Source organism: Corvus kubaryi, unplaced genomic scaffold (assembly GCF_017639235.1).
Source record: "Corvus kubaryi isolate FWS band 111438036 unplaced genomic scaffold, C.kubaryi_AGA036_p1.0 split1-37374, whole genome shotgun sequence".
In the NCBI taxonomy this organism is placed as follows: Eukaryota; Metazoa; Chordata; class Aves; order Passeriformes; family Corvidae; genus Corvus; species Corvus kubaryi.
This window is the reverse complement of record NW_024582079.1, coordinates 3,375,631-3,402,996: the sequence shown is the minus strand read 5'-3', so window position 1 is coordinate 3,402,996 and position 27,366 is coordinate 3,375,631. Positions and strand designations below refer to the sequence as shown.

The 27,366-nt window shown below is 47.4% G+C and overlaps 2 protein-coding genes across 5 annotated transcripts in view; one reads left to right on the top strand and one right to left on the bottom strand.

Annotated features, from left to right (window-relative positions):
• LOC121657778 (cytoplasmic FMR1-interacting protein 2) overlaps positions 1-27,366 on the bottom strand; it is a 49,956-nt gene that overhangs the window by 6,440 nt on the left and 16,150 nt on the right. For 2 of the 4 annotated variants that reach the window (XM_042013860.1, XM_042013861.1), the window contains exons 10-28: positions 26,821-26,912; positions 23,864-23,981; positions 22,897-23,016; positions 22,431-22,556; positions 21,384-21,550; positions 20,954-21,101; positions 20,474-20,627; positions 19,788-19,944; positions 18,955-19,051; positions 18,342-18,418; positions 17,377-17,485; positions 16,950-17,069; positions 16,104-16,303; positions 15,539-15,626; positions 8,554-8,697; positions 7,612-7,702; positions 6,821-6,951; positions 3,685-3,757; positions 3,076-3,170 (exon numbers count right to left, since the gene is read on the bottom strand). In XM_042013860.1, coding sequence (XP_041869794.1) covers positions 3,076-3,170; positions 3,685-3,757; positions 6,821-6,951; positions 7,612-7,702; positions 8,554-8,697; positions 15,539-15,626; positions 16,104-16,303; positions 16,950-17,069; positions 17,377-17,485; positions 18,342-18,418; positions 18,955-19,051; positions 19,788-19,944; positions 20,474-20,627; positions 20,954-21,101; positions 21,384-21,550; positions 22,431-22,556; positions 22,897-23,016; positions 23,864-23,981; positions 26,821-26,912 — 2,307 coding nt within the window. The remainder of the gene's footprint in view (positions 1-3,075; positions 3,171-3,684; positions 3,758-6,820; positions 6,952-7,611; positions 7,703-8,553; positions 8,698-15,538; positions 15,627-16,103; positions 16,304-16,949; positions 17,070-17,376; positions 17,486-18,341; positions 18,419-18,954; positions 19,052-19,787; positions 19,945-20,473; positions 20,628-20,953; positions 21,102-21,383; positions 21,551-22,430; positions 22,557-22,896; positions 23,017-23,863; positions 23,982-26,820; positions 26,913-27,366) is intronic. The other 2 variants (XM_042013863.1, XM_042013864.1) reach the window with 2 other exon arrangements.
• Positions 12,852-15,506, top strand: LOC121657779 (fibronectin type III domain-containing protein 9-like). Its single transcript, XM_042013865.1, has 2 exons — positions 12,852-12,990; positions 14,037-15,506. The coding sequence occupies exon 2, from the start codon at positions 14,044-14,046 to the stop codon at positions 14,704-14,706; it is 663 nt and encodes a 220-aa protein (XP_041869799.1). The 5' UTR covers positions 12,852-12,990; positions 14,037-14,043; the 3' UTR covers positions 14,707-15,506.

Here is a 27,366-nt window from a genome sequence, read left to right as displayed (position 1 = left end):
ATTTCCTGCTGTTCCAGTAGCAGGACTGACCTCTCTTTGCAGTGCTGCCAAAAATAACTTGGGAAATGGGAGCTGAGTGCTGTCAGAGTTGTGCCCATGGCTGTGGGAGGCTCTGGCTCTTTGTGCTCACCTCAGCAGAGGAGTGGCTGCACAGGCAGAGCCTTTACCCCTCCCACCTCTCTGGAACAGCCACACAGAACAAGCATTGCATTGACTGAGACCCTGCCTGTCCCAGAGGACTTCCTGGAGCTTTAAGCAGTTTTTAAGCATTTGCTCCATTTCCAGATGTCCCTGCAATGCCTATAAAAATGTTATCCCAGTCAGTCACGATGGGGACTCAGAGCAGCTGGGACAAAGGGCAGGCACATGTCCTGGCCAGACATTAAGAACATGAATTTTGCTCAGTTTAGCTGGGTCATCTTCATTCCACTCTGAAAAATGCATGAATGTGCCTGCACATCCCCGTCCCTGATTATCAATTTATGCTGGCAGTAACCTCAAGCATTTTTAGTTTGGTTGCTCTTGAAATTAGAAGCATTTCAATTCTTGCTTGTGTCACAGTTTCAAGGATGGTCTGGGGACCTCAGCTCAATTAGTGTTCAACTAATAGCAAATATCAAGGGAAAGCTGTAATGATGTGCAGAGGCCACACTGGCTCTGGGATCCCTCAATGTGTTAAAAGCAGGAATGGTATCACTGGTTCCACGGCACACACTGCATGTGTTTGCTTGGCAAGTAAAGGTTTATTTTATCCAGCTTTGTAGCTAAAGGCTGTGTACTGTCCCTCTCCTCACCTGCTCCAAGCTCTTATGGGCACAGACCTGCACACACTGCTCTATCATGGCAAAATGAGGGCACAGCAGAAGCAGAGCCATTTCAAATATAAATTAGGTGTTAGCATTAGTGTTTGCTAAAATATAGTGAAAAAAGGGATACTTTTGAGAACAAACTTCTCCAGTGATCTTAGTACACGATTTCTGAAGAAATCTTAATTTAGAAGGGGATGCATCCGGCTTTCAGTGTGGGCTGTGCCACTCAGTTATGCACATTCACAGACAGAATTTGGTTCCAAAATTCATCACAGTAAGACCAGTCTTTGATACAGGACTACCATCCTAGGGTAGATATCTTAACATGGGCAAAGCAGCTGGGGAGCTGTTGGTCTTGTGGCCAGAGCTGCCTCACAGTCTTGGGTCCCACTGATTTCTAAGATCAGGAGAGGAAGGATGCTCTCAAGGTGAATTGTCAAAGGATGCCACTGTGCTGGCTCAATTATTCCTTCTGTCTTCAGAAGCAAAGGCTCTGATTATTTCCAGTGAAGAAACCAGACTGACCAAGCACTTTTGAAAACCCCTTACTAAATACCTTTATGGTCAGCATTAAATGGGAGAGGATTCCTTTAATGAACCACTTTGACCCCCCTGGTTCTTTATGAATGATCCACCAAACAGCTGCTTCTGGATTTCCAATGCAAAGTAATTATTTACAACAATCATTGGCAGTTTTCGTGCCACTGCACAAATCCGGTTTTGATTTTCCAGATTTTGAACCTCTTGTACAGCCTGTTTACTGGTGAACTTGCCAGAACCCTACCCAAAAGCTGCAAAAACCAATAGATCCCCACTAACTCTGGCTCAGCCCCTTCACAGCATGGAATTCTGTAACATGCATGGGGCCACCTTTTGGGAGAGGCATCGAACTTCTGCTTAGATTCTGGACAATTGTTACAAGGCATTTATGCATTCTGCAGGAAAAAACCCTGTATGGCCTGTGTCCAAAACTGCATTTCCAAAATGCATGTCCAAAACTGCATAAAAGGAGCAAGCTTAGAAGCTATGGAGGCACCTATAGAAAGCAATTCTTGTGTTCATTTACATTTGAGCTAAAAAAAAAAAAAAAAATCTGGTACCCAACTGTACCTGTGTGATGAATATGGGAACAGTTTACAGAAAAATAACTTTTTAGTGGGACATGAAATACCTTTTGTTTTCATCACCATTATAACTACAGCAGAGATAAGCAACGAGTGGACTCTAATAGCAGAATTCAATGATGATTTTGCATGGAAAGAAGGAGAGATAGAAAGACCAACACAAAGACACAAAAACACAGAGGTGAATTCTTTTTCTCGAGTGTCTCCTTTAAAAGGAAGTGTCTACAGAGTAAGACAAAGTCCTCAGTTATCCAGCCAATTTCTCTGTTTCAGATGATTTCCAATGATGCAAAGTTCAAAATGTCCTTGATCCATGAGAAAAAAATACAAGAAAAAATATCAACCACTTTCTGCCTGCCACAGTTCTGTCACCTCCTACACCAGCTGAGTGTTTGTTCCATTCCCTCATCAGTACATTACAGGAAAAGGGTGTTGATTCATTTGATACTTCGAAAGATTTTTATCCCAACAACCCCAACAAATGGGCACTTGAAGTTTGATTATTACTATCAATGGAGCTCAGATTTTGCCCATTACACTGATCAGTCTATGGAGATATTTTTAACAGTACTGAGTTTCTGCACAAGAGATTTTTCCCAAGCTGAGACCCACATCAAGAAGACACTTAAATGGAGCCGTAATTTTAAGCATGTGCTGAAGCTCTAAGCATGTGCTAAGAGGGAAACCATTCTCAGATGTATTTCTTGACAGGGATGAGCTTAAACGGACCACACTGCAGTCCTAAAATGGGATCCCCAAAAGTGATGGCAATTGATTGTTAGGACAGCCCTGCAAAGTTTCCCCTCAAGCCACTCCAGCAATTCTCCATCTTTTTAAAGTGGAGAAGAAGAGGTTTTTGGAGTTGTTCTGATTCAGAACTGGCTTCTAGCACACTTGCCTTACAGCTCCCTGCCAGCTCTCCTGACTGGAGGCAGCAACACATCTCTGGACCCACTCACAGATTTCCCTTCAGAGTGTTTGCTCGGGCAAGGATTCAGATTTGCTCGTCCAATTGATGTTTTGGGGGAAAAAAAATCAATCAATCAAAAGAAAAAATAAGGATCACTTTTCCCAAGGCCAAACAGGCCACGTGGGGACTGCTACGAGTTTCCAACAGCCATCCCTTCCAATGCAATCCTTACCTGCGGAGTGCCCAGCCTCTCTATTAGGGGAACCAGGTGAAGTGGGGCATACTTGGCTTCGAGACGCTTCATGCGCACCTCCAAGCGTTCTCCTTCTGTCAAGCGAGCAGCAAACAGTGAAATGAGAGGAGGAAGTGGAGACCCGCAACTTTCCGCCGAGTTTGCTCAGAGCTGCCCCCCAGCAACCATCCAAGGAGACTGTGGGATCAGGGAGCCAAACCGACAGCAATGAGGGGCCAGTGATGCGGAGAAGGGAGGGATGGGCGAGTGCAGTCTCAGCAGCAGCTTTATCACACATGTCCAAAAGCATGTCCCTGTTACCGAGCACTCCTGGTGAGATGGACATTTCATGCTGTCATTCTCCAAAGAGGCTGTGAAATGGCTCCCAAACCTTAAGGGAACCCCCAAACTGACTGAGGTTTTAGGCCATAACTAGGCTACAGGAAATGCACCCTTGGCTTTTGTTTGCACCTGATGTTTGGCTGTATGCACTTATCTATTTGGAGGGGGAAGCAGGGTCAGAGCTAATCCTCAGCAGAGATGGGAGAGAAAACAGCCTCTGGGCAGAGACCTCTGAGTCTGCCCACTGCTTCCCTCTCAGCTTCTTACCTTTGATGTAGACCCTGGGCAAAATATTTTGGAAGGGAGCAGCATGCAGCAAATCACAAACTTCTTCCTGGGACTGAGGCAGGAAGAAAGAAAGATAAAGTAAGTTAAAAAATACCTATGGGGGAGAGTGAATGGCTCAGGGGCCTGGGCAACACTACAACAGTTCATGCCTACAGCACCTATTCAGATCCAACCCAGCTCAGTAGTAACTCCAGTGGTTTGAACCTAAATGATCTGAAACTGGGAGAAGTACTTCAGCTTCAGTCAGGAAGCTTCCCTAACTCAAGTAAGTTACTTCCTGCCTGTACAAGGCCAGACCTTTATACTGATCTTCTGTCTTACTTACTAGCCCTGAAGGTAAAAGGGGATAAAGAATATGGAAGTTTCCATTTCATCTTACCCTGAATGAATTCCTGCAGCCTGTTCTTTAAGAGAGTGCCCAGGTGGAAATTACCCTTTGGCTTAGTTATTTTAGGAAGTGTATATGAAAAATATACTGACATGTGGCTCTTCTGCAAATAGGTACATCACAACTGGTCTGAAATTATTTGGTTGTTGGTGTGGTGTTCTCAGCCAGGGCTACCAGAATCCCAGTGGTGCAGGCACCAGGAAGAATAAAACAGAAGTCCAGAGAGGAATAACACCATGAGATGCCACCTGAGGGGATGCATGCCAATGCACTTGAGAAAAAAATAATCCCAAACACAGATGCACAAGGAGGAGAAACCTAGAAATAGGCAGGTGGAGACTGAGGAGCGATGGCTGACAGTACATTGTATACGAGTCTGCAATGGGAAACAGCAGCGAGGAAACCAAAGCTGTTCAACACAGAGGCATCGTGTCACGACAAGGCATCAGCCTGCTCCTATAAAAGCCTACTCCTAGGACATGCTTTCAGTTCTGAGCTCACTGGAGGGATGTAGACACACTCGAAAGCAGATCATGACAGCGCAGCAGAAGGTACCCGGGGGCCGGATGGAATGACTCAGCTGGGCCTGTTTGGGATGCAGGGGTGGACACCCCCCTTCCAGCCAGCAGGACAGTGGAGCATGGAGCTGCAGGAGGCTGCACTGGCGCATGGATGCTGGGATGAGAGCAAGTTTGTGGGAGTGCAGTTTGTGACACAGTGCTGGAGGGACAGGAATAGTCTGGGGCCCCTCCATGGGCACAGAGGTGCTGATGCTAACGGAGTGGGCCTGTCACCTTGGTCATTTCGTTTGCAAAACAGTGTTCATTCCTAGGTGAATGTTCTTCCATGGCTGTTTCCCTCTAATAAAGTATTTTCAGCCATTTGCAGCCCACGTTCACCTTGTATCTGTCCCAAAATTAGTCATGTTATTAACAGATCTCTTCCCCAAGGCCTGTTAACTGAGAGCACAAATTCTGCTTAGAAATTTCACCCCAAGCAACCCCTCATTCCTCAAACTTAAACAATAAAAAGGGGGTAAGGTGCAGCAGACTGAACATCTGCATCAGAGCCATTTTTGCCAGCAAATACCACCAGCCTTACATCACTCACACAGCTCTGAAGGTAATTGCAGTATAAAAGCAATTCCTCCTGCTGCACAAGAGCTCCATTAGAGGGAAAATCTTATTCTGTGATGGCTCTGTGCATCTGACATCCTCCAGCAAGTGGGAACCAGTGCCCACTGCATGCAAAATGGCTTTGTATTCTGAGTCTATTGCTGAGGGGAAAAACAGGGCATCAGAGAGGGAGAGACTTTGTAGGCAGATGTGGACTTTGACCGGTAGCTTTCCTTAAGGGATCTTTATTTTCTGCTATTCTAAAATGCCAGTACACTGCTGATGTACAGTTCCTGGGACTGAAGGAACATTTCTGCATTGAAATGATGGATTTCTCAAGAAACCACCATGTCCCTTGAGGGTCCCTTTAAAGATGTGACAGCAAAGCCAAATGCAGTACATCCAGCAGAAAACCCAACACTGAGAACAGCAGAGAGCAGTGAAAAAACCACAAAAAGAAACAGAAACTGTCAGAATAGAGTTGGCAACTCTGGTCATTCTATAAATTTCTGTAAAAGCCAAGCTGCTGGGTGATACACATCTCTTGTTTACTTCATCTTATGCAACCACTGCTCATTGAATGTGTTTGATACACTGTACCAAGAATTAGAATTCTCTAGACTGGAGTTAAAATGCAAAGGCAAGGGCAGAAATATCCGTTTTGAGGACATGCAGAGACTTTTACTTTTGTCTGTGCTCTGTGGCCAGACAAAACTTGGAATCTTTGAACTTTCTTATGGCTTTGCTCTGAACAGAACTTCTGGTTTTGCTTGGAAATCCTGTCTTATGCTAGGGAAGTAATTTCAAAATATTTCTGGAAACACTGAAACAACCCTGCCCAAACCATCATGACACAGTATGCACACTTAATGTACAATTGTGTTGTTGAGCACTCCTCAGTTGGCTCTGGGGCAAATTATGAGATAAATTCATTGCTAGCTGAATTTATGTGAAAAACTGGAAGCTAAGAAGATGAGTGGCACTCAGCCACAGCCTTTGCCCCACACCAGAAAGGGCATCACATGAGCTGAGAGCTGAGAGACTTGTGCACTTGTCAAACTCCTGTGCAGGGGGCAACACCAACTTGTTACTCCAGCCAGATTTTCAGTGAAGATGTCATAGGACATTTATCATCAGCAGATTTCCTTCCTGTTGGGATTGCTTTATCCATTTCTCCATTACAATCAATCAGGTTGTTTCCATTGCACTGGCACCCCAAAAGAGCAGAGGGATCAAATCTGTTTCTCACTGTACAGATATGTATATAAAGAAAGTACTGATGCCTGCCCCAGAGAGCTTACAATCTAGAAATTAACTCCAGTTGGTTTTATTTCTAAGCAGGACAAACAAGGGGCAGCTTTGGGTCCAAGAATGAAATCTGGATCTTCCAGTATTCAGATTCAGCCATCCCAGAGGCCTGACAAAGTGCCAACGCACACCATCCCCATGGACATGCCCAGAGACTCCAATAACACAGCCCCAGAGAGACCCTGAGAACATGAGAAGCTGGAAAGTAACATTTCCCAAACTCTTCTGCTGGAGAACCCACTTCCACTTCTACTCTTGAGCTGGAAATTTCAGGTACGATGTTGGTGTGGGGGTTTTGCCTTACCAAAGCCTGCTCGATAAGGAGGCAGAAGAGAATGGCATTGCCCACTTCTCTGAGGCTCTGGAACACGTCGGTCTTCAGCTCTGCATACTCAATGATGTCCTTCAGCTGATGGTGGAAAAACTCCAGGATTCCTTAAAAGAGAAGGAAGGACAGTCAGAAAGAGACTGGAATCACTTCCAATTACCTTGGATAAGAAGACAATCAGTGTCTGGTATTTCCTTAACCACAAACTGCAGCTGCTCAATGGGCTGTACACAGAGACTGGCATTGGGAAGAACTAACATGCAGTGTCTTATCCTGCTTTCAGTAAGCCTTGGGAAACAGGGAGTAAGTCATATAAATTCCCTGGATTTCCTCATCAGAGGAGGAAAGAGGTTCCAGACTGTGATGGATGACTTAGTGCTGGCTCAGGTACAGCAGCCAGACTTTCTGACTGCAGCCATGCTGCAAAAAATCTCTTCACCAGCTAAGTAGAGCATTTAAAAAATACCAGTGAACTCACAAAAGCTTACAGAATCCTGAAGACATAAGAGAGGCTATCAGAAGACAATCCCTTATCAGCCATCTATGTGTTCAAAAGGAAATTTCCAACAGGAGATTTCCTGGAGAGTTTTCCTATACATGTTCCAGTGTCAATAGCAAAGCAGATGGAAGTGTCCCAGCAAACCTGGCTGCAACTGGCACTGGCAGGACAGGTGCCCAGCCTGGATTAACCATGAGTGTGGGCCTGAGTAAACACTGCACCAACGCGTGGCTGAGCTCCTGCTCAAGGATCCATCTGCAGCACCCACCTGGAGAGCCATATTCATGTCTTGGCAAGCGGCAGATCTTGGGCATTACTTCAATCAGAGTCTTCACATACTGCAGGATGGTGCCTTGGAGCTGTTGGAGACACAGGGAGGTTAAACTGGAATGCCAGGTCTCCTGGCCCTGGTTTTGAAAGAGGCTGGTTGTGGATGGGTCCACATCTGACAGCACAGGATGAAACTTCAGCTGGAGTCCGGGAAGAACTTGCTTAATTTGGATTTCACTCAAATATAAAATTCAGCCCAAGTGTATGGAGTCAGAGTGCTTTTACAGCTTCCTCCCAAAGAATAAATCACAGCTGCATGGATTTTCGACTTCAATATACAGCTTGCTGTGTTTGCATTGTTTGCAGCTGAAATCCAAAACAAGGCTCACTCTTAGCTGCAGCTGGACTTGTGCTTCTAACCCAAAAAGCATTTCACCAGAGCTGCCAAAGCAGTCACTCCCTAGCACAGGAAATCTCCTTCCACCTGAGGAATGATCACTGGATACTCAGGAGTTTAATGCAGAATTTACGTTCATGTAGAAGAAGTTTCTGCAGATCTGGTATTTTGGACGTACATGGATTAGAGCAGAGCACATTGCTTAGTTTAAAGCCCCTGCTGCCATTTGGAGTTACACACTTGCACCCTGTAGATACATTATATGAGATAATGCACTAAATCCTACTTAATCAACCATAAAATCTTTGTCCTTGTGCTGAATGCTGTATGATCCTGCTGGAAACACTCCATCATCCCACAGGAATCAGTGGGATTCCTCATCAGTGAAAATCAGCCCATAGCTCCAAGTGTTCCAGCGTGGATCAAGGCACACGAGGGTGCCCTGATGAGAACACCCCGATCCCAAAGCCCACACTGACTGCCCTGCCTGTACCTATCCAGGCTCTGGAGTTTCTCCATCACCAGGGTCAGGCTCAGAATTACCAGGCTCTTGACGATCTTCAGCAGCTCTTCCATGACCACGGCGATGCCTTGGTAGCCCAGGAGCCGACAGATGGTCTTGAAATGAGGAGGCCCCACGAAATTGCGGTAGGAGCTGTAGATGTGGCTGTAGGCAATGTTGAGGGGCTGGGAAATTGGAACAGTGACAGTCAGACAGGGCCATCGACCAGACCTGCAATTCTCTTATCACAGTATTATGTTACATCACTTAAAAAAATTTTTGAGGAGGAGAAAAAATAATACCAATGGCAATTCCCACTTCTGCTTCTTGAGGAGAGGAGATTGCTTTTCTCCCTATGTAGTCAGATATATTCTAACTCTCAACACTGTCATGTCACAAGGTTTTATTATCCTCCTATGTAGCAACACCACTTTCATTTCCAGGTTAATTTACTCTCCCATATACTCCCAATCAAGTATTTCAGTTCAGTGGTCCTTTGCCTCTTCAAAACCAAATTGTTCTCTACTAAAATGAAAAGCTTTATATACATTTAAGCAGACAGATTTTTTTTCCCCCTATGGGCACTTGCTTTAAATGAGGCTTATTAGGAAAAGCAGGAACTGCAGCAACTGAGTTTAAGGGCAGATGGAAAAGACACAGAAAAGATCCTTTTTGCATCCTGCAAAGCTTTACATCAGCCTCTACTTCACAGACATCCCATGGGTCTGTGACAAAGGGTAAGAATCTGACACTGGTCTAGGGAGAATAGTGCCCAGGACATTGCCCCCAGAATTTCTTAGCAGCAGAGAACAGAAAGTGATTTCCAGGAATGTACTCTATCAGTGTCATCTTGGAAACATGAAAATTGCTGCAACGTTTCATCACTGGAACATTTACAGGATCCATTTGGTGTGAGGCAAAGACAAGTAGGGGGAATTAATTCACTTGTATGTTCTGCAGAGAAAAAGTACTGAGAATCAGATTTAACTGAGACACCACATGCTCAGAGAGGGCTCTGCAAGGGAAGTGTTGGCATCACAACTCAGCCCAGCAGACGGGCTGCACTCTCCCTCCATGACATCTCCAGCTGCAGCCTCAGTGAGCAGCAAAAACCACCCTGGAAAAGATCCTGGCATGTAGTGCCCCTTCCAGCAAAACACAGATTAACCCTGGGCTCATGCTTACCAAAAGGTAAACAAAGATAAGGAAACAAATTAGGCTGAATTCCAAACGCCTCCCTGTGGATATTGCAGACTCCACTCTAGAGGGATCCCCCTTCCTGCCAATAATGGAGCCAAGGGATGGAGGCACTGAGGAGGTTTGGGTGGAAGGGAGCAAGGGCTGGAGCAGCAGAAAGGGCAAAATGTTGTCTTTGCTCCACCACTGCTGCAATACCCCCAGCTGGAGGCTCCAGTCATCCTCCACTTCTGACTCACTCCACAAGATCTACTGAGCCACTAATGGGTTACAAAGTCATTTGCTAAAAATCGGAAAGTATTTTCTTTTGCTCTCAGCTATAGAATTTCACCAATGTACTGACCATGCTTTCACACACTTGTCAGTTACTTTAACCAATTAATTGTCCCTCATCTTGTCACAGCCCCACAGATCTGGTGCAGCAGGTTGTAATTCCTAAGTGCTCTTTGAACTAGCAGAAATAAGGCACAGCTACAAAGTCCCCTATTTTCTGTGAAATGTTATTTCGCCTCCTGTTCCTGGTAGGTGAAAATAGCCCTGTAATACTATTAAGTACAGAAAGACTGCTGTGGAGGCTCATTTACAATGAGCAACTTTCTCTCTGATCAAAATTTAAAAAAAAAAAAATATCCCTGAGTATGTGTCAAGAGTTAAGAATTATTGAATTATTTAGGCAGACAGAAGCCTACTTTCAAAGCTCCTTGGATACCAACTCTTAAGAGAATTGAGCACCCTGCTTAGGCTTCTGTCTGCATCCTCAGATAACCAAGTCTTTAAAAGTCGGGTGGAGACGGACCCACGGCCACTGGTTATGCACCCTGATACATTTGAAAAACCACAATGTGTTGTTTTGAAAAGTATGTCTGTTTAAACACCAGTAACTCCCAGCCTGGACCATTTGCCAAATGGCCAACAGGACCATCCCAGAGGGAAGCCAGTGCTTCAGGGCCCCAGCCCAGCCATACTCCCACAGCTTTTGTTGCTTTAACTTTTGCAAGGCACTGTCCCAGCCCCGGCTGTCCCCAGAAAGTGAGGGCTGCAGGGGTGATCCAAGTGGCCCAGAGATGGCTCCTTGCACCTTCCTTCCACACCTCCCTGTAGGCTCCTTTACCCTGTTATTTCCCCAGGCGTAGCACACTGGGACTCATCCTGGCTTGGGGGAATAAAAAAATCCTTAGTTCAGTGGGCTCATGAGTCCACATTCATTTCTGGAGACCTCTTTGCTACTCCATGGCCAGGGAACTTCTGTCTGTGCATGTCCCTTGGTCCCTGAGATGGGCTACCATCACTGGTACCAGCTGTGGTGCAACTGGTCAGGTTTTTCTCCCAACAAGGCTGATATCTGGCTATGCAGGCAGCCAGCAGCTGGTGCTGCTGCACAGCCCCCACCTCACAGCACTCCCTCGCTCCTCAGAGGGATAATGGGGCTGGAGAGCAGCTCCCAACCAGCTTCTCCCTCGAGTGGGGGGTCTCAGCAATTAGCCTGATGGGGAGAAGACACATTTTAGGATGTGCATTGGCTGTGGATGAGCAGGATGATTCACCCCAGCCTGTCTGCAGGATGAGGTAGGTTCATGGAGCTCTCTGCAGAGCCACACAGCGCACCAACAGCAGGCTTGCGTCTAATAATAATGCTCTGCCAGCAATTAAAAATATAACTCCATTTAAGGGTGAGATACACAGCTTGGGGTAAAGACTGTAGGATGTAAAAAATGACACCAGTGGGTATTTTAAGACAAAGCAGCTGAAGGCACAAGCTGGCTGCACAGCACAGCACAGCTCACTCCCCCACGCTGGGCGGCCGCTTCTGACCCCTCAGGGAACCAAAGCAAAAGCCTGACCCTGACCCTTCCTGGGAGCAGCAGCTGCTGGAGACATTGGGGAGGTTTGCCTCCCCTTTGGTTTGGGGCCAAATGGGCAGGTTTTGGGGATGGGAGGCTGGGTTTTGCAGCATGGGGCAGAGCTCCCAGTGTCCTACAGAGCTCACCCTGCACCCAGGTCTCAGGGACAGCTGTCTGTAATTGTGAGCATGTGGGGAAGGTCCCAGCGTTGCTTTAGGAGCTCAGGAGGTTACCAGGGATGCTCTGGAGAGGATTTAGCAACAAACGAAGCAAATCAAACCCTAGTTCTATTTCCATGTCTTTGACCTTGTTGGTGGCCATCACTTAGACCTGTCTGAGCTCACCTGAGGAAAGGCAGGGAGAGTTTTATCTGATAAAATTCAACACAGAGAGATAATAGGTAGCACTGACTGTAACAGAATTCCCTTGGAAAAACGAAGAGCTAATGAAAGAGGAATATACTCAGAGACAAAAAAAGGACTTGCACACAGCCCAAGACAAGTCAGGGCTCCCAGCCAACCTAATTTCAGGGCAACAGCTGAGAGTGTCTTAGAAAGTGGAATGAGTAACTCCAGACTCAGCATCAACATTTCTGGGAAAGTTCCTCTCGAGCACATTTTGGCTTTAGAGAGCAGCAAGTCACTTGTTCAGAGCCTCTCCTTACCAGGCCCATCCATCCCCTCCTGGCCACAGGCTCGAGCTGCTCCCCTGAGCACCACAGGCACTGGCTTTGTCTCTCCCTCCTGCCCTCTCACCGGACTGAAAGGGGACATCCCCAAGCTGTCTGTAAGTCAGGGGCATTCAAAGAAGAGCTGGTCTTAATCCCATGTAGTTCAGCAGGAGGTCTAGGTCTTTGAAAACCCAATTCCTACTCCTGTCACACGGTTTAGAAAATATTAAAAGGCTACTGGAAATTGCTGCACCACCAGGGACCAAAATGTACTGCTTACAGCTTCCACTTAAATCAGTAGTTTAAGTGTGCACGAAATCACAGAATTAATGACAAAGTCCCTGAGTCAACGTGTACCACAGGCCAGTATCCAGATTTCATAGCATGCGCCAGCGTGTCTGTAACCCCAGACCCTGCTAGGGCTCCGTTCTGGTCTTGCTGGGGGACTGTGGATACGGGAAAAAAATAAAACCCAAATAAGCCACCAAAGAAACCTGCCTGGCTTGTTTTTTCTGCCTTGGAGACACAGACTTCTCCCAGGCAGAAGCTTTTAGGGGCAACATTCCCAAATCACTCGAAGATGCCTGCCCATCCTTTCCTATTGGTTGCCATGGTGAGAGATGACGGAGCCCGAGCCGGGTATAAACGAGGGAGAGCGCGGGGAAGGGATTTAGCAGAGGCAGGAGGGAGGTGAGTGCTGGCAAGGCACTGCCTGTGGCCACTCCGTCACCAGAGCCACCGCGACGGGGCCACCGCGGACCTGGCGGGAGGTAAGTGCTGGCTCTGGGAGGGCTCAGCCATGCGCACGAGCAGCCTCGTGTAAGAGCAGATAAGCAGTCATTAAGGTGAGCTTACTCTTGAGTGAATTAAAGGGAAGTTAGTTATTGTTAGAGAGAGAGGAAAAAGGGAAAAATAAGCCAGCTCGACTGAACGGAGGTGCTGCTCTGAGCACTTGGCTGGCTGGGAGAGAGAACCCTGCAGCGAGGCTCAGAGAGCACTTTGGGGATCTGAAGGAGTGATGTGCTCAAGTAATTTGTGGCTGTTGCTAAACAGCCACACAGCTCAGGAAGTACCAAAAAACTACTGGACATTGCACCATCAGGGATCAAATCTACTGCTCACTGGCTTTGGCTTAAATCAGTTTAAATTTGTTAGCAGGGCAGTGTCATTTTTCTGTCTTTGTTCTTATTATTCATATATTTGTGTTTCCCTAAAGGGACTGATTTTATATTTCACCAACCTACAGATTTGACATTTAAGATCCTGATATTGCAATGTGAGATGCTGCAGGAACAGAAAGAGTTTATACTCTATTAAGCAAGGAAGGTACAGAAAATGCAGCAACAACTTAAAACAGTGAATTAACCATTATGGAGCTTTCTAAATGGCATTTAGACGTAAAATCAAAATATTTATTGATTGGCAGCTTCACAAGGCAAGCTGGAGCTAGCTTAATGATCACTTTATGTTAATCAAACTTGCAGTATCCTTTCTATGTTGTGGGAAACAAAAAGCTAAGAAAGATTCTGATACAGACAACCAGTCAGAGAGATTTTATAAAAAATATAACTGGAGCAAAAAGTATACCCTGTGCTCCAACTGCATGTTTTTGTTATGAAGCAGAGGGATACAGGAGATCTGGGCAAAAGCAAGATTTGTCTTCTGTAATTCTAGCATGTAACCTAAGTGAGCCAGGATAGTCTTCAGCCCAACCTAAGGGAGAGTAAAAGTCAGTGGAAAGACTTCACCGTTGTCAGTGGCCTTTGAGCCTTGACACGAATCAGAAAACTGAGCCTCTCCCTGCATCTGGTTTCAGGGGCACAATGAACATCGAAGTGCACAACATCACTTACACCAGTGCCACCGTGTCCTGGGCCATGAGCAGCCCCTGCCCAGAGAACTACTACCACGTCATGTACCGCCCCAACTGGAACAGCGTCTTTGCCGGTTACCTGCGGCAGAACTTCCACCGCGAGGAGCGAGTTCCGCACCCCCTCAGCTCCCTGGTGCTCCACCGCCTCACGCCGTCCACCATCTACGTCCTGTGCATCACATGCAAGAACTCCTACCCCTCCAGCAACCACTGCACCACCTTCCACACGCTGGACAAAATCCCCCTGGTTTTCGGCGGCTCCAAGCACGAACCCACCACGTCCATGTGGATGGTGAGCAGCCTCCTGCTCCTCTGCTTCCTCGCCCTCCTGGCCTACGGCTGCCTGCAGTTCTGGTCTGAGCGGTGCCACCGGGCTGCCAGGCTGAAGCATCCCCACACCAGCCCTGAAGAAGTGGTTGAACGAAGCAGCTCACCAGAAGAGCCACTGAGGGATGGACTGACAGAGGAGCTCCTGGAAGTGCCCATGACCACTGTGCTAATGAGGAGCTCCAGTTTCATGAAGGAGAGCCCGTGTAACTCCCCTCACTACTTTTTTTCCTATAAAAACAGCGATGATAAAAGGGCCATCTTGCCACAGCACAGCCTTCAGTGAGAGCAAAAGAAAACAAAACCTTTCTTAGAGGTTTGGTTTGTCCTGCTCTTTCCCAGTTCTTGCCAAGAGGACTGTCTGTGTGTCCATGGCAGCTGTCTGTCCTAGGGTAAAACATGAGGCATAGACGTTGGTCACAGGGAGAAAGATTTTTGTCAAGTGACAAAAATATTCTCATTTGCTGAGGATTTTTAAAAAAGAAACCAAGTCAGCTCTCTGGGAACAGCCAGACTTGGCAGACTGTAGTGTCATTAGCTCATGTGCATCAGTGCTGTAGGTTCACTTCACAGTCATCAATCAATGTGCACAAGAAATAAACTCCACTCACGTAGTTTCACACTTGAGTGCCCCTCCACTAGCATTACACCCCAAGCCCTCATAACATCTGTATAAACAGTCATTGCAGCCTAAGAAAAGAGCTTTTTGTCAGTATTAAGCAGTGCACACATAAGTATTTTACTAATTCCCATTTTGAACAAAAAATGGGATTCCTGATGTGGTACCTTCCTTGGGGAGCATCACTGCATCAGAGCACCAACTTGCTCACTTCGCTGTGCATTTAGATGGATGTGATTCAGTCTCAGTGCCAACACCAAGCACAGAGCAGTGCTGACATCCCTTAACATGGACATTTTATGGAGAAGAATTTGGAAAAGAAACAGCAACACCACACTGAAACTGCTTCTTGCATGGCCTTTTGGTTGCACACAGCAATGTGATCCCGCACATTCGCACCCACCGCTCCGTTAATGAACCAGTCCTGGCATTTCTTTCTCTTCCTAAATAAATATTTCCAACATCCACTCCTGCTGGCTGTTGTGGCTCATTTACTGACCTTGGACCCGTAGAGGTAATAGGGCTGGACGTTGGCTGGCTTGTCCCGCTGGGGCTCCTGTGTGAATGGGATGGCTGTCCTCACAAACCTGCGGCGAGCATGGGAGATGGGGGGAAAAGTGGTCAGAGCCTGGTTAACTGAGCACACATAGGGTACAGTCTGGGATGACCTGCAGCTGCAGGCTAGTTAGAATTCATCATCTGAGCTACATCAACTGGAATGCAAAATCCTGCCACAATCTGCTGGTGGTGTAAAACCCACCAAAAGTGAGGTTTCTTCTCATTTTTGGCAGGCAAGAAAGCAGTATCTGAGCAGCTACCAGAGCTCTGCTGCTGAGTAAACCAACCCTCAGCCACTTGCAGTCACTATCTAACTGCTACATGAAATTTGTTACTAACATTTTCAAGACCAAGGGGAGATTGTGGGTTTCAACTTCATTTTAAGAGTAACTTGCACCCCACAGGGAGGACAAACATTACCACAATGCATGCCAATTTTATGTGGCAGGTTTGACATTCTGGAAACAAAAGCAGCGTCTCCAGGTGGCCTTGCTTTCCCTCCTCACCTGTTGGTGGATCCATTGTAGCAGTAGTTGGGCAGGAAGTCAAAGTTGAGCTCCCAGAAGACGTGGAGGGTGATGCGCCCATAGGGCGCGGACACGTTGTGGTTGGCCTCGCGGAACATGGCATCGAAGCTGTCCAGAGTCATGTGCTTGCACAGCAGCCTGTGAGTCAGGCGATTGATTTCCAAGAGCCACTCCAGCTCCTGTGGCACATAAAGTAGCAGAAAATGCAACGTATTACAACAGAAGCAGCTGATTTAATTGCCAGGGGGATGGTTTTATATCCACACGCACACAGAACTGAAGACATCAGTTTAACTCAGTGGTCAAGGCCAATTGCACTTCCACTCAAGGGGGTCCTGGTCCAGTACTTTGTGAACCTGCAGGAAGCAAAATTAATTTGTTCCCCACTGAGCACTGGCTGGCTTTCACCTCAGAATCCTCCCAAGGTGGAAACTGGTAATTTTACACTACTTGACTCTGATGCTCCTGTAACGTATCAACGGCAGCAAATCCTGTATGCACACAAACAATGTCACAGCCACCTTCATCCAACAGGGAATTAAAGTCTAGATTTCCTTCTCCCAGTTTACAGGACTTTCTTATATGAGCTCTGCAAACTCTAACTGCTGGCTGTCACCTTATGATTTACACAGATACTTAATGGCCTGATAATAATGCAATTAAAGCTGCATAAGCAGAAATAGTAAAGACTCAGCACCAAAAAGGAAGATACATGACTGGCTGAAACCTACTGCAGGGGGACTCATAACAAAAGACAGTTGACTGTGTAGCCACAGCAGTGTATTATTCTCCGTGCTCATACTCAGAGTCAATAAAAGTTCTTACCACGATGGATGTCAGGTCCTCGCTCTCGAAGCGGCTGATGGCCTGGTCTAACGATTTGTACATGGCTGCAGAGATGCGCTGGGTAATGAGCCTGTTCAAGTCAATTGATCTGCCCAGCAACTGGCAAAAGAAGAGATTTGCACGTTATATACTGATGGGGAAAAGGTATCTTATTTTTCAGTCAACACACAAATTAAAACCAAACCTCCAAGTCTGCTTAAACGTGAAAGCAGTGGTGCAAACACCTCGTTTGAGTTCAGATTACTTAAGAAGGAACGAGAGAAATGTGGGGAATAACTCGTTTTTGTGTCAGAAACAGATTCAACCCTTCTCAGTCCAGAGCCCATCTCAACTAGGATGCCCACCACCACCAGAAGGGTAACAGACCAGGAGTGATGAGTACTGGAGCCTGCTGCTTGCACTGTACCTGGACGTGCCTCTGCTTGAGCAGTGTTTCGTAGCGGTTGGACGGCGGGTACGGAATGATCACCCCGTAATTCTTACATTCAGCCCGGAAACGTTTGTCCAGTAAAACACTGAAAAAGGGAAGCAGTGTCAGGAAAATAGAAACATACACTATCGTCTTCTCTATGCCTCTTCCCAGAGTTGTTTTTGTCCTTCTTTTAATCTTGGCTCCGAATGCCAAAAAATTTCTGCACGCTAAATCACAGAGCAGCGGTTGTTATCTAGGGACTGCCATGCTTGTCTTTTATGGTTAAAACATTCAAAAAAAATAAAAGATGTGCTGAAGGATATCAGTGCCAGGTACTGGCTGGTTCCCCTGGTGTGCTCCCTCCTTGAAGATCTGCTGTGGGAACATTTGGTTGGTGATGGTGATTGTCCTCCTTCTCTAAGGCCAAATGTGACCTAGAAAGAAAACCTGCACATGGAAGACTTGATTCACCTTTGAGGCCACGAGAAGGAGACTCTCATTAGAATTCATCCATGTTCTTTAAATTGGTAAGGAGGAAATGCCACAAAGGTTCTATCTCCCCAAAGGGAGAACAAGTCCTGCTGCTTTAGTAGGGTGAGGACAAGTGCATATTCCTGTTTTGTAGAGATGGGAGGCTTCCAGTCCTTTGCCTGGTACACAAACAGAAGTCAAGCAAGGACATGTCTGTAATAAGCCCAATTTGCTTTTCTGCTGCTCTCACAAACTGGACTCTGACAGCTACTCAGGATGCCAATTATAATTTTTTCACTTTTAACTATGTCTCCTTAATTAATTTTCCCCATCTACACCGGTCTGACGTGGACAGCCAGCTCTGGGGGACAGGGATGATCTATGCTTTGTTTGCTTGCAGCAGCTGCTCCCTGAGGGAAACCTTTTGGTTAACAGCAATTTGGATGCAGCGATATCATCAGTCACCATCAGCAGTCAGGTTCTCCTACCTGCCAGCCATTGCTTTATAATAGGCAAAGATCTGATCTGCCAGCTTGTATACAAATTGATCAAAGCACAAATTCACCTGGGGGAGAAAAAACAAGACTTGGTAAGGGTGTCACCAGCAGGGAACAGCTCCTTCCTACGCATGCAAGATCAATACAACCCAGTGCAGGTCTCTCATTTAATACAAGCATATATTAAAGGTCACACTATCTAAAACCCACACTGCAGTTCTCACAGTGCTAAAGGTAAGCAGAAAATTGCAGTTACATGTCTGGCTTTGTAGTTTCTGCATGTTCTTACAGGTCCTGGTCCCCCACCCTCAATCATCCTTCCCTCTCAGGGAATTTCTTGTTTTCCTCTGATGTCTCAAACCCTCTGCTCGAGACTTTTCCATGTCCCCAGTATTTGACAGCCTTTGCCTTCCATGGTTCCCTATGGGTACAGCTAAGCTGAAGCCCCTAATCAGGAGAATCTGAAAGGTCTCTGGAAATGCTGATTTTTTGGAAACTTTTCAGTCTGATGCAATATTTCTTTCAGGAGGTGCCTATAATGAACTGCTGGGTCAAACAGGGCAGTGTGACCCCAGTGAGCTTTATAAAGATGAAGAGAACTTACTTCAGCTTCAATTTCATCATACAGGAACTGCTTTTTGAACTTGGTCAAAGCATAGTATGCACTGTCATTGTAGAGGTCCAGGGGGTACAGCACATACCTGAGAGCAAGAACACAGACCGCATCTAAAATTAACTTTGGAGCTTATCACCATAAACTGCAGCCAGTGCATGTGCCCTGCTTGGTGCAAACAAAAGGCTTTTCTCTGACTTCATGCCTATCACTGCCACTCCCTGCAGCCCCTCAAATAGTCCCTCTTGTTCCTTGGGTTCTGCACAAAGCAGCTACAACCGACCTGGAAGTGAGCTAATTATGAGTTGTTCAATCAACATTTCCTTCTTTTCTGCCCTTAATAATTCTTTCACCCTGCCCTCACTTCAGAGAGTGCTCTGACAATGGCCATACAACTGAAAATCAAGTTTTCCTAATGAGGAAGACATCATGACGATGATTACATTTGCATAACAGCAATTCCTCTCATCATTTATCAGACATATAAACAAAAGGTGTTGAGGTAGCTTAGCCTGGGCCCTCCCCCTTTGGTGACACATCTGTCCCAGTGCTGTGTGCAGGTGACAGTGCCACTATGTCCTGCCCACGTCCCAACAGTTGCCAGCTGCTGTTTATGACACATAAATAAGTGCCAGTGCCAGGAAGTCGCCCCTGTGTCTGCTAACGAGGTGTTCACACAGTACCATTCATGTGACAGCAGATCAAGGAACATCTATTTACCTCCCACGTCAAAGAGACTGCTCAGCACCAGCCTACCCTTCTTCCTGAACAAAATCCCAAACCCCAGCACGTGCACAGTGCCAACGGAGCCCCTCAGCTCTTACTCCATCATGGAGGGTTCTTTGGTTTCCAAAATATGGTCCGTGAGGATCCAGGGCATGGACATCTCGATGGGGAACTGGATGCGGCGGCCCATGGTCAGCTCCAAGAAGAATTCCCGGAACCAGAGCTGGGACAGGTCGCAGCACTGCTGCAGAGCTTCTGGAATGCAGAGGAGATCCATGTTATCCCCACATTACTCCCCTGGGGATGGCAGTGAGGGCATGGCACAGGAGGCAGCTGCTGCAGCCTTGCTTTTGGGTATGGAACATTTTTCTAGGATGTCTCTGGTTTTAAACCCAGACCGTGTCCACGCTGCCTGAGCACTTGGTAATGCAAGAAGAAGGAAGGGATCCCTTTTGCTCTACAGGGCCAGGGAGAACACTTGAAATGGGTCAGAGTTATTCTGGAAGACTTTTTCTGTGGCCAGTGGCTCAGTTTGTCTGGGACAGAAAGGAAAGTCCAGTCCTAGAAAATAAACTACCACCTGCAGCTATTTGCTCTTGCTGACTTGGTCCTGTTCACGTAATGACTACTACACAGAAGCATGCCCAAACCAGGCAGAAGTAGAGTGTTTGGGAAAAATCAAGGAAAATCTTCTGCATAGGTCACTGAGGAGCAAAGCTGATCTGCCTTTGCCTTTCTGAGCATGCAAGAGCTTGGTTCAAGCCTCCCCCTGCCATCATCTCACCACTGATGTTGAGAAGGTGGGTGAAGAAGAAGGACTGCTTGTGGAACTCCTCAATGGCCAAGACTATTGGCCCATCCAAGCTGCTCCTCAGAGTCTTCTTCGAGCCACTCTTGTCTGCTATGAGGGACTCCAGCATGGTCCGCACCATGTAAAGCTTTGGAAGAAAGGTGACACGCAGTTACCACTCTCCAGACACCATCACACACAGCCTTGGTGTTCTGCAACAAAAACCAGCACTTCTCCCAGGTGGCGACCACTCTGCACACATAAGCAAGCCACTGTCCTTCAGAGTTAAACCCTTAAAATGGGAGGCTTTGGGAATCATACAACAAATTAGGCACCAAAGCAACATTTAGCACACAACAGCGTGAAGACTTTGTGGAACAGACCACAGAAACTGCTGCTAATCCACAGGGTAGGAGACCCCTACATGGCTCTGGGACCATTAATTCCCCACACAGGAGACAGACATCCTCATACCTGTGTGCTTGATGGTCCTACTGCTCGTCGTGGGACTTTAATATCAAATCCGCCTTTGGGATCCTTCTCACCTCTCAGGCAAGGATCATTTGGAGGCTCTCGACCTCCCTCCCAGTCACAGATTGTCTTCCGAATTGCCTGAAGGACACTGGAGTGGCAGGGAGAGGGAAAGCAGTGCTTAAGCTTGATTTTACTTCAAGAGGAAAATACTAATGGCTGTGCACATATGGGAGGACAGGCACCTGAGGTGGGATCATACACAGCTGTTATTGGTGGGATGATGCCCAAAAGTTACCTCTGGAGGAGCTGCTGGACAAGGACTGCTGGCTGCTTGTGTGCTGGACCATACACGGGGCCACATGCTTGTATACTAAAAAGTTTAACACTAACAAATATATGGGTTTTGCACTGGATTCAGGGACAGACTGACCTGATCAGAACATTCTTCTTCTTCCTGACAGCCTGTCGGAGAGGCTCCCTCAGGGTCACCTGGGCAAAGTCCTGCAGGGCCGCGTAGATGGTGTTGCGGATGGCCTGGTTGAAGACACTCTCCATCCGCCCCATCAGCACTTGCAGGCCTTTGATCATGGCAATCACCTGAAGCAGAAATTAAACCCAGATGTATTTGCTGTTTTTCCATTGTGTGAAGAGCTGTATGAATCCAGCATTAAGAGAATTTGGGACTGAAATAATTCTACTCAAGTAACATAGGCCCAGTGATTAGGCAGCTAACTTTTGGGTGTTAGCTGCCTTATAGATCACAAAATGCTAAGCAAAGCATTTATAACATCAGTTTCTTGCAAATGGCCCCTGTTCCTTGCTTCCACTCCTGATCTCTTGATCTTTAACACCACACAATCCCAGGAAACTGCACATGCTCCAAGTGTGGGTACAGCTTGAACAGCCCCGCATCCACACCAGGGCAGAGCCTTCCCTGTCCAACAGCACAGTGGAGGAAGCCATAAGGCAGTATCCAAACCAGCCTGGACTGTGTAAGGCAGGAGGAAGGTGAAGGCCTCCCAGAGCCAGGCTCAGAGGGCTGTTCCCACTGTTTACAGACAGCCAGGCTGAGAGTTGATGTGTCCTGGGCACTGGATGAGGATCTCTTGTGTTTGCACAGCTCCTGAACGCAGCTGCTGCTCTTGCTCCAGATCACACTGCTCTGCAAGCCCACTGTTCTGGCCTTGTGTGACAAGGTTTTGGTAGCAGGGGCTACAGGGGTGACTTTCGTGAGAAGCTGCTGGAAGCTTCCCGCATGTCCGACAGACCCAATGTCAGCTGGCTCCAAGACCAACCCACTCTGGCCAAGGGCAATTTAAAGGCCAAATTAAGGGATGTGGGAGCCCTTAATCCCTTAACATAGGTCACAGGGATAAGGAACCAGTGGGATGCCCTTCCATCCTCTTCCCCTGGCCTGAGGAACATGGACAGGAAACCAGCACGGACTGGCTCTGACTCTTGTGCAGGTGGCACCTACTTCCACAAAGGCAAACTTCTCCTCACTGGTGTAGTTGTACCGGGTGGCTCTCTCATACTCTTCAGCTGTTCCTGGGCAATCCTTGTTACAAAATTTATCTGTGGGATGCACCAGCTTCCAAGAGTACTAGAAGATGGAAAGAGACAATGTCAACATTTCAACGAGCAAGAAGACAGGCTAGAAAGACTGAATAAGGTCATATGCCAGGAAAACATTCCCTAGATTTCACTACAGGTTGACATTCCTGGCTTTATTATCACTTAGTGAATACTGGTTTTCTTTATTTGGGAGGCTGCTAGTCATACCAGGCTTTTGACATCCAAACACTTGTGCTGAGATGTGGTCGAAACTTTGCAAATTAAGAATTTCCATCATTGTCTGAATTATAGTTTTAGTTGCTCCAGACCCAGACTCATCCCAAACTGCTTTCAGTGATGCAGGGATGCACTCCCAGGGATGCACTCACCACTTCCATGACGTGGGCACTCCACTTGGACAGCAGCTGCAGCCCCCGTAAAGCCAGGTCAAAGAGCTCCCTGTACTCCTCATCCGACTTCTGGCTGTCCAGACCTGAGCCAGTGACCACCTGCAAGACACCACATCATGTCAGGGCTACAATCAACAACTTGCTGCAGGGACTTCACTCAGTCAACAGATTCCTCTCCCAAATCCCACCTGAAATGAATTCCTGACCTTATGACCAAGCTAGAATTGAGTAAAGCATACACTGTCCCTCAGGAAAAGGCAAGGCTCTTTTTACACAGGCAGGCAAATTATTTCCTACCAAAAAATGAGTCTGACCTGTCACCTCAGAGCAAATAACTGACTGTTTTTATTCTACTTTCCTATTCATTTTTGATGGTCTAATACTACTGAAATCCTTGAGAGTCCTTTAGTGATTAGAAGTTCAAATAAGCTCTTGCAAATGCCAAAAAAGAAGCGCCTGAGAATGCTACGATTTGTTAAACTGACACTGATGAATGAGGATCACACATGCGCAAAAACCAGTCCCAATGCCATCAGAGAGGGCACTGGAATTCAGTAATGAGAAGAACAGAGACGCCTTCATGAACTTTCCTCAAAGCCCTGACTGATAGGCCTGTGTAATTGAAAAGCCCTGTTTGCAAGTCACTGGTGTTCTGACATTTGGCTGGTAACAAACATTTAGTTGCCAGTTTTTTTCTGCTTATTTTAACGAAGCTGTGGTCAAGGAGCAGAAGCTGTTGCAGTAGATCTCCTGGTGCACATGATTTTGTACCTGCAGGAGCCTTACATAACTTGGTTTTTTATTGCTGCAGCAAGAGTGGTTTGTTCCACCCATGTCCTTCAGCACTCCTCACTACATCTGTGGCAGACCATGGTCCTGCCACACGGTTCTCCCCCACGCTTGTCCATCTCAGGAGCCTGCTTGCAGGGAGTGCAGCTGTACCCACCTCGCTGTTGCTGTAGCGGGCGAGCTCCGAGATGAAGCGGATGTGGTCGTCTCGGATCTGCACCATCTGCTCACAGATGTTGTACTGGGGGCTGATGCTGCTCTGAGTGCACGTCCACCTGGGCAAAAGAGCAATGGTGTCAAGGACAGGACACAGCTTCCACTCAGAGACCCCAGGGACAGCTGCTCTCCTCATTTGAAAGTGCTCCAGGCATGCCACCCTCAGGGCAAATGTCAGCTGTGTCGTCTCTCTGGTGTGTGGGGTCTTCCAGAGGTGGTGTCACACAGCCTGATGGGGACACTCGCCTCACCTTTCAGCCTGAGTGTGTCTGCTCCATCCACCCTGAAGGCTGCTCTCCATGTGGGCTCACCTACCCCAAGGGCAGAGATGGCTGTCTCCCAGGCCACCATGGGACAAGCTTTTAGGGAAGGATGAACTTCAAAGACCTGCATCGTTTGCATCCTTTCGGCTAAGCCTAAGGATAATCATCCCCTTAGAGGTCTTCCCTCCAGATCTGGGTCGTGCTGCCTTCTCCTGCAATGAAAAACTGCACAGAAACAGCCCTCCCATTGTTTTTGGTTCTGGCTCATGCTACCAGCTCAGTGAACAACCCTGAGTACACATGATGAGCAGAATATGATTAACTGAGCTAGATTTTCATTTGCATTGATCCATATGTACCACATGACAGAGTAATGTCATCCTAAAAAAAGGCAGCACTCCCCTTCCAAAGGCACAGTTGTATGAAGGAATGGGACAAATCAGGTCTATTTAACTTAATATCTCATTTTTATCCTGTAATGTATTAGCCCCAGATACAGAACCAGAATGGCTCCACCAAAACATTTTGTGCCAGCAAACATCTGTCAGTGAGATTCTCATGTCTTAGTCTGTCATCACAATGTAAAAGATTATACTTTTTTTTCCCCTAAGTAACTGTCCATCTTATGATAGTCATGCTCTCCACTTTAGACTGGCCATACAAAAGAAAGGTGAGACACCTGCCCCTGACATGGACATAGACATACAGACATATCCCTACACTTAACTGCAGTTTTTGCCAGTATTTGTGGTGGTAGAAGGTCCTGGGAATGCTGGGCCACGCCATTCCTTGTGAAATCCATCCTCCCCCAGTCCCACTGTTCGGCTCTTACCCGTTTCCATGCGCTCCCCACCAGACAATCGGCAGGTCAGCAGGAATGGCCAGGGCTGCCCCAGCCCTCCCTGCCACACACAACCTACTCCACAGTGCAGAAACAAAGCGCCATGCAGGAAAAACACCAATTAATTCCACTTGCACGGAGACAAGGAGGGAGAGAAAGTGACAAAAACAGTATTAGTAAGAAATGGGGATTACATGGAGCCACCTTGGCAGAGTTAGAGCTGGGAGTCCCATGCAATCTGCTGGGAAAGCAAGTGAGTGAGGAAGAAACACTGGTTAGTACGGTACGGCACACAGACCTGGTGAGACAGATTTCAAGACAGACATTAAAATTGTGCACAGGTAAAACAGCCCATGAGCTACCTTGGTTTTGAGATGAGAAAATGAGGAATGCTGCTGCCACGTTTTGTTGAAATGTGCTTTCTGAATGATTTGGGATTAAAAGGTGCAAATCTTCAGACAGTTCTACTCTTTCAAATCAAGTTTTCAAAAATATTGTTTAAATGATGTGGAATCATATTTTTTTCTCTTCTTTTTTCTTCCCCCTCAATTTTAATTGAAAACTTTTTGCTCAGGAAGCTTTGCCACGTTGTTTTCAAATCTCTCCTGAACAATTAACGGGCACTTTTCAACCAGTTTTTGGGAGGGCAGGGGCGGAGGGCTGCTCCTGGCAGGCAGAGAAGCTGGACCCTCTGGGGTGGAAGGGGATGAGCGAACAGAAGCGATGACACTGCAGGTTAGTTCCTGTCCTGCTGAAGAGCCAGCCCGGCCTGGCTGCTCCTCACAGACACCAGAGAAAAAACCTGATTTCCACCCAGTACAGTCCCACAGGGGGAAGGCCACTGCCTGGTGAAAGCCTGGCTGCCACTGGCCACTGCAGCCAGACACAGCTCAGACAGGCTTTGCTCACGTGTGGTTGCAAACCTTATTCCAAGGATATCCAAACCCAACACCGATTCTGCTGGCAATGACTGAGAGTGACGCAAAGCTACGAACACAAGTGGGGCCTCTCACCTGCCTGCTGTGACTGGGACAACGTCTGTGGGTTCATCTGATGGCAGCAGCAAACTGCCACCAGCCCAGGCTGCTCCTGAGCTCCCCACTTCTGCTCTTCTCTCACAATAGCCACAATCACAGAATCATTAAGGTTGGAAAAGACCTCTAAGATCATGGAGTCCAACCTCTGACTGATCACCACCCTGTCAACTAAACCAGAGCACTGAGTGCCACATCTAGTCGTTAGCGCCACAGTCAGCCGTTTGCAGTTCATTAATTTCCAGAGCATCTGAGCCTCTGGTTCAATCCTCATTTCTGCTGTCCTTCTTCAGGAACCCTGCCTGAGCTAGAGGAGACACCCTGGCTACTGCAGAGATCCACTGCCGTGTTCATGCTCTGGAGGATTTTGTCCTTGGGGTGCAAACTGTGGATTAAAATCTCCCCAGAGCAGGGACACGCTGCTCACACTCACACAGCTCGCAAGCACTCGGCGCTGCCCCAATCCATGCACCAGCCACCTTTCCTTCCTCCCACCTCGCTGCCAGACCCTCCCAGCCCTGCCTGCTCCCAGGGGATGGTTACACGGAGCTTGGGAGCTGGCTGCACCCCCAGGGCCGGGGAGGACATCTTCCCATGCAGGGACAGGGAGGTACACACGGGCACACAGAGCTGGCACGCCGGACTCACGCCTCACGGGGACACACACATGTGCACAGGCCTCGCACACGCCACGGGGCTGCAGCTCCCACGGCCCTCAGGACACACACAGAAGCCAAGAGACATTATGGCAGGCACTCACTTGGATTTGTTCTCCTCATAGTGAGCACTGGTCTTAATGTATCTGGCCAGTTCTATCTGCATATCGCCGAATAAAGGAACCACCTGCAGCTGCTGGAAAAGAAAACAAAAGATGGTTGAAACATGGCAGAGAGAGAGAGAGCAACAGAGAGCGAGAGTGAGAGAGAGAGAGAGAGAGAGAGAGTGCCTGGCCCCAGCACAACGCAAGGGACTGCAAAAAGGCATCCTGCACCTCTGAAGCTTTGGGAAGTGTCAGACTGTTTGAAACAAAGTGCAAACCTGGACCCAGGGTCATTTCACACCTAGGAAGTGACAGAAAGTGATCACAAAGCTTTCTGCGGGAGGAAATCACCCCCTGTGAGTGCTCTGGAGCCCTGGGCTCGCTGATACCAGGCTGGTTATGGCCGGAATGGTTCAGTGCTGTAACCAGCCAGAGGAAAGGCTCTTTTTACAACAAAAAGAGAGAAGTGTATTCCTGAGCAGGCCTTACTGTCTCCCAGCCTAATCCTCCAAGAGAACAGAGGGATGAAAAGCCAGCATGTTGATA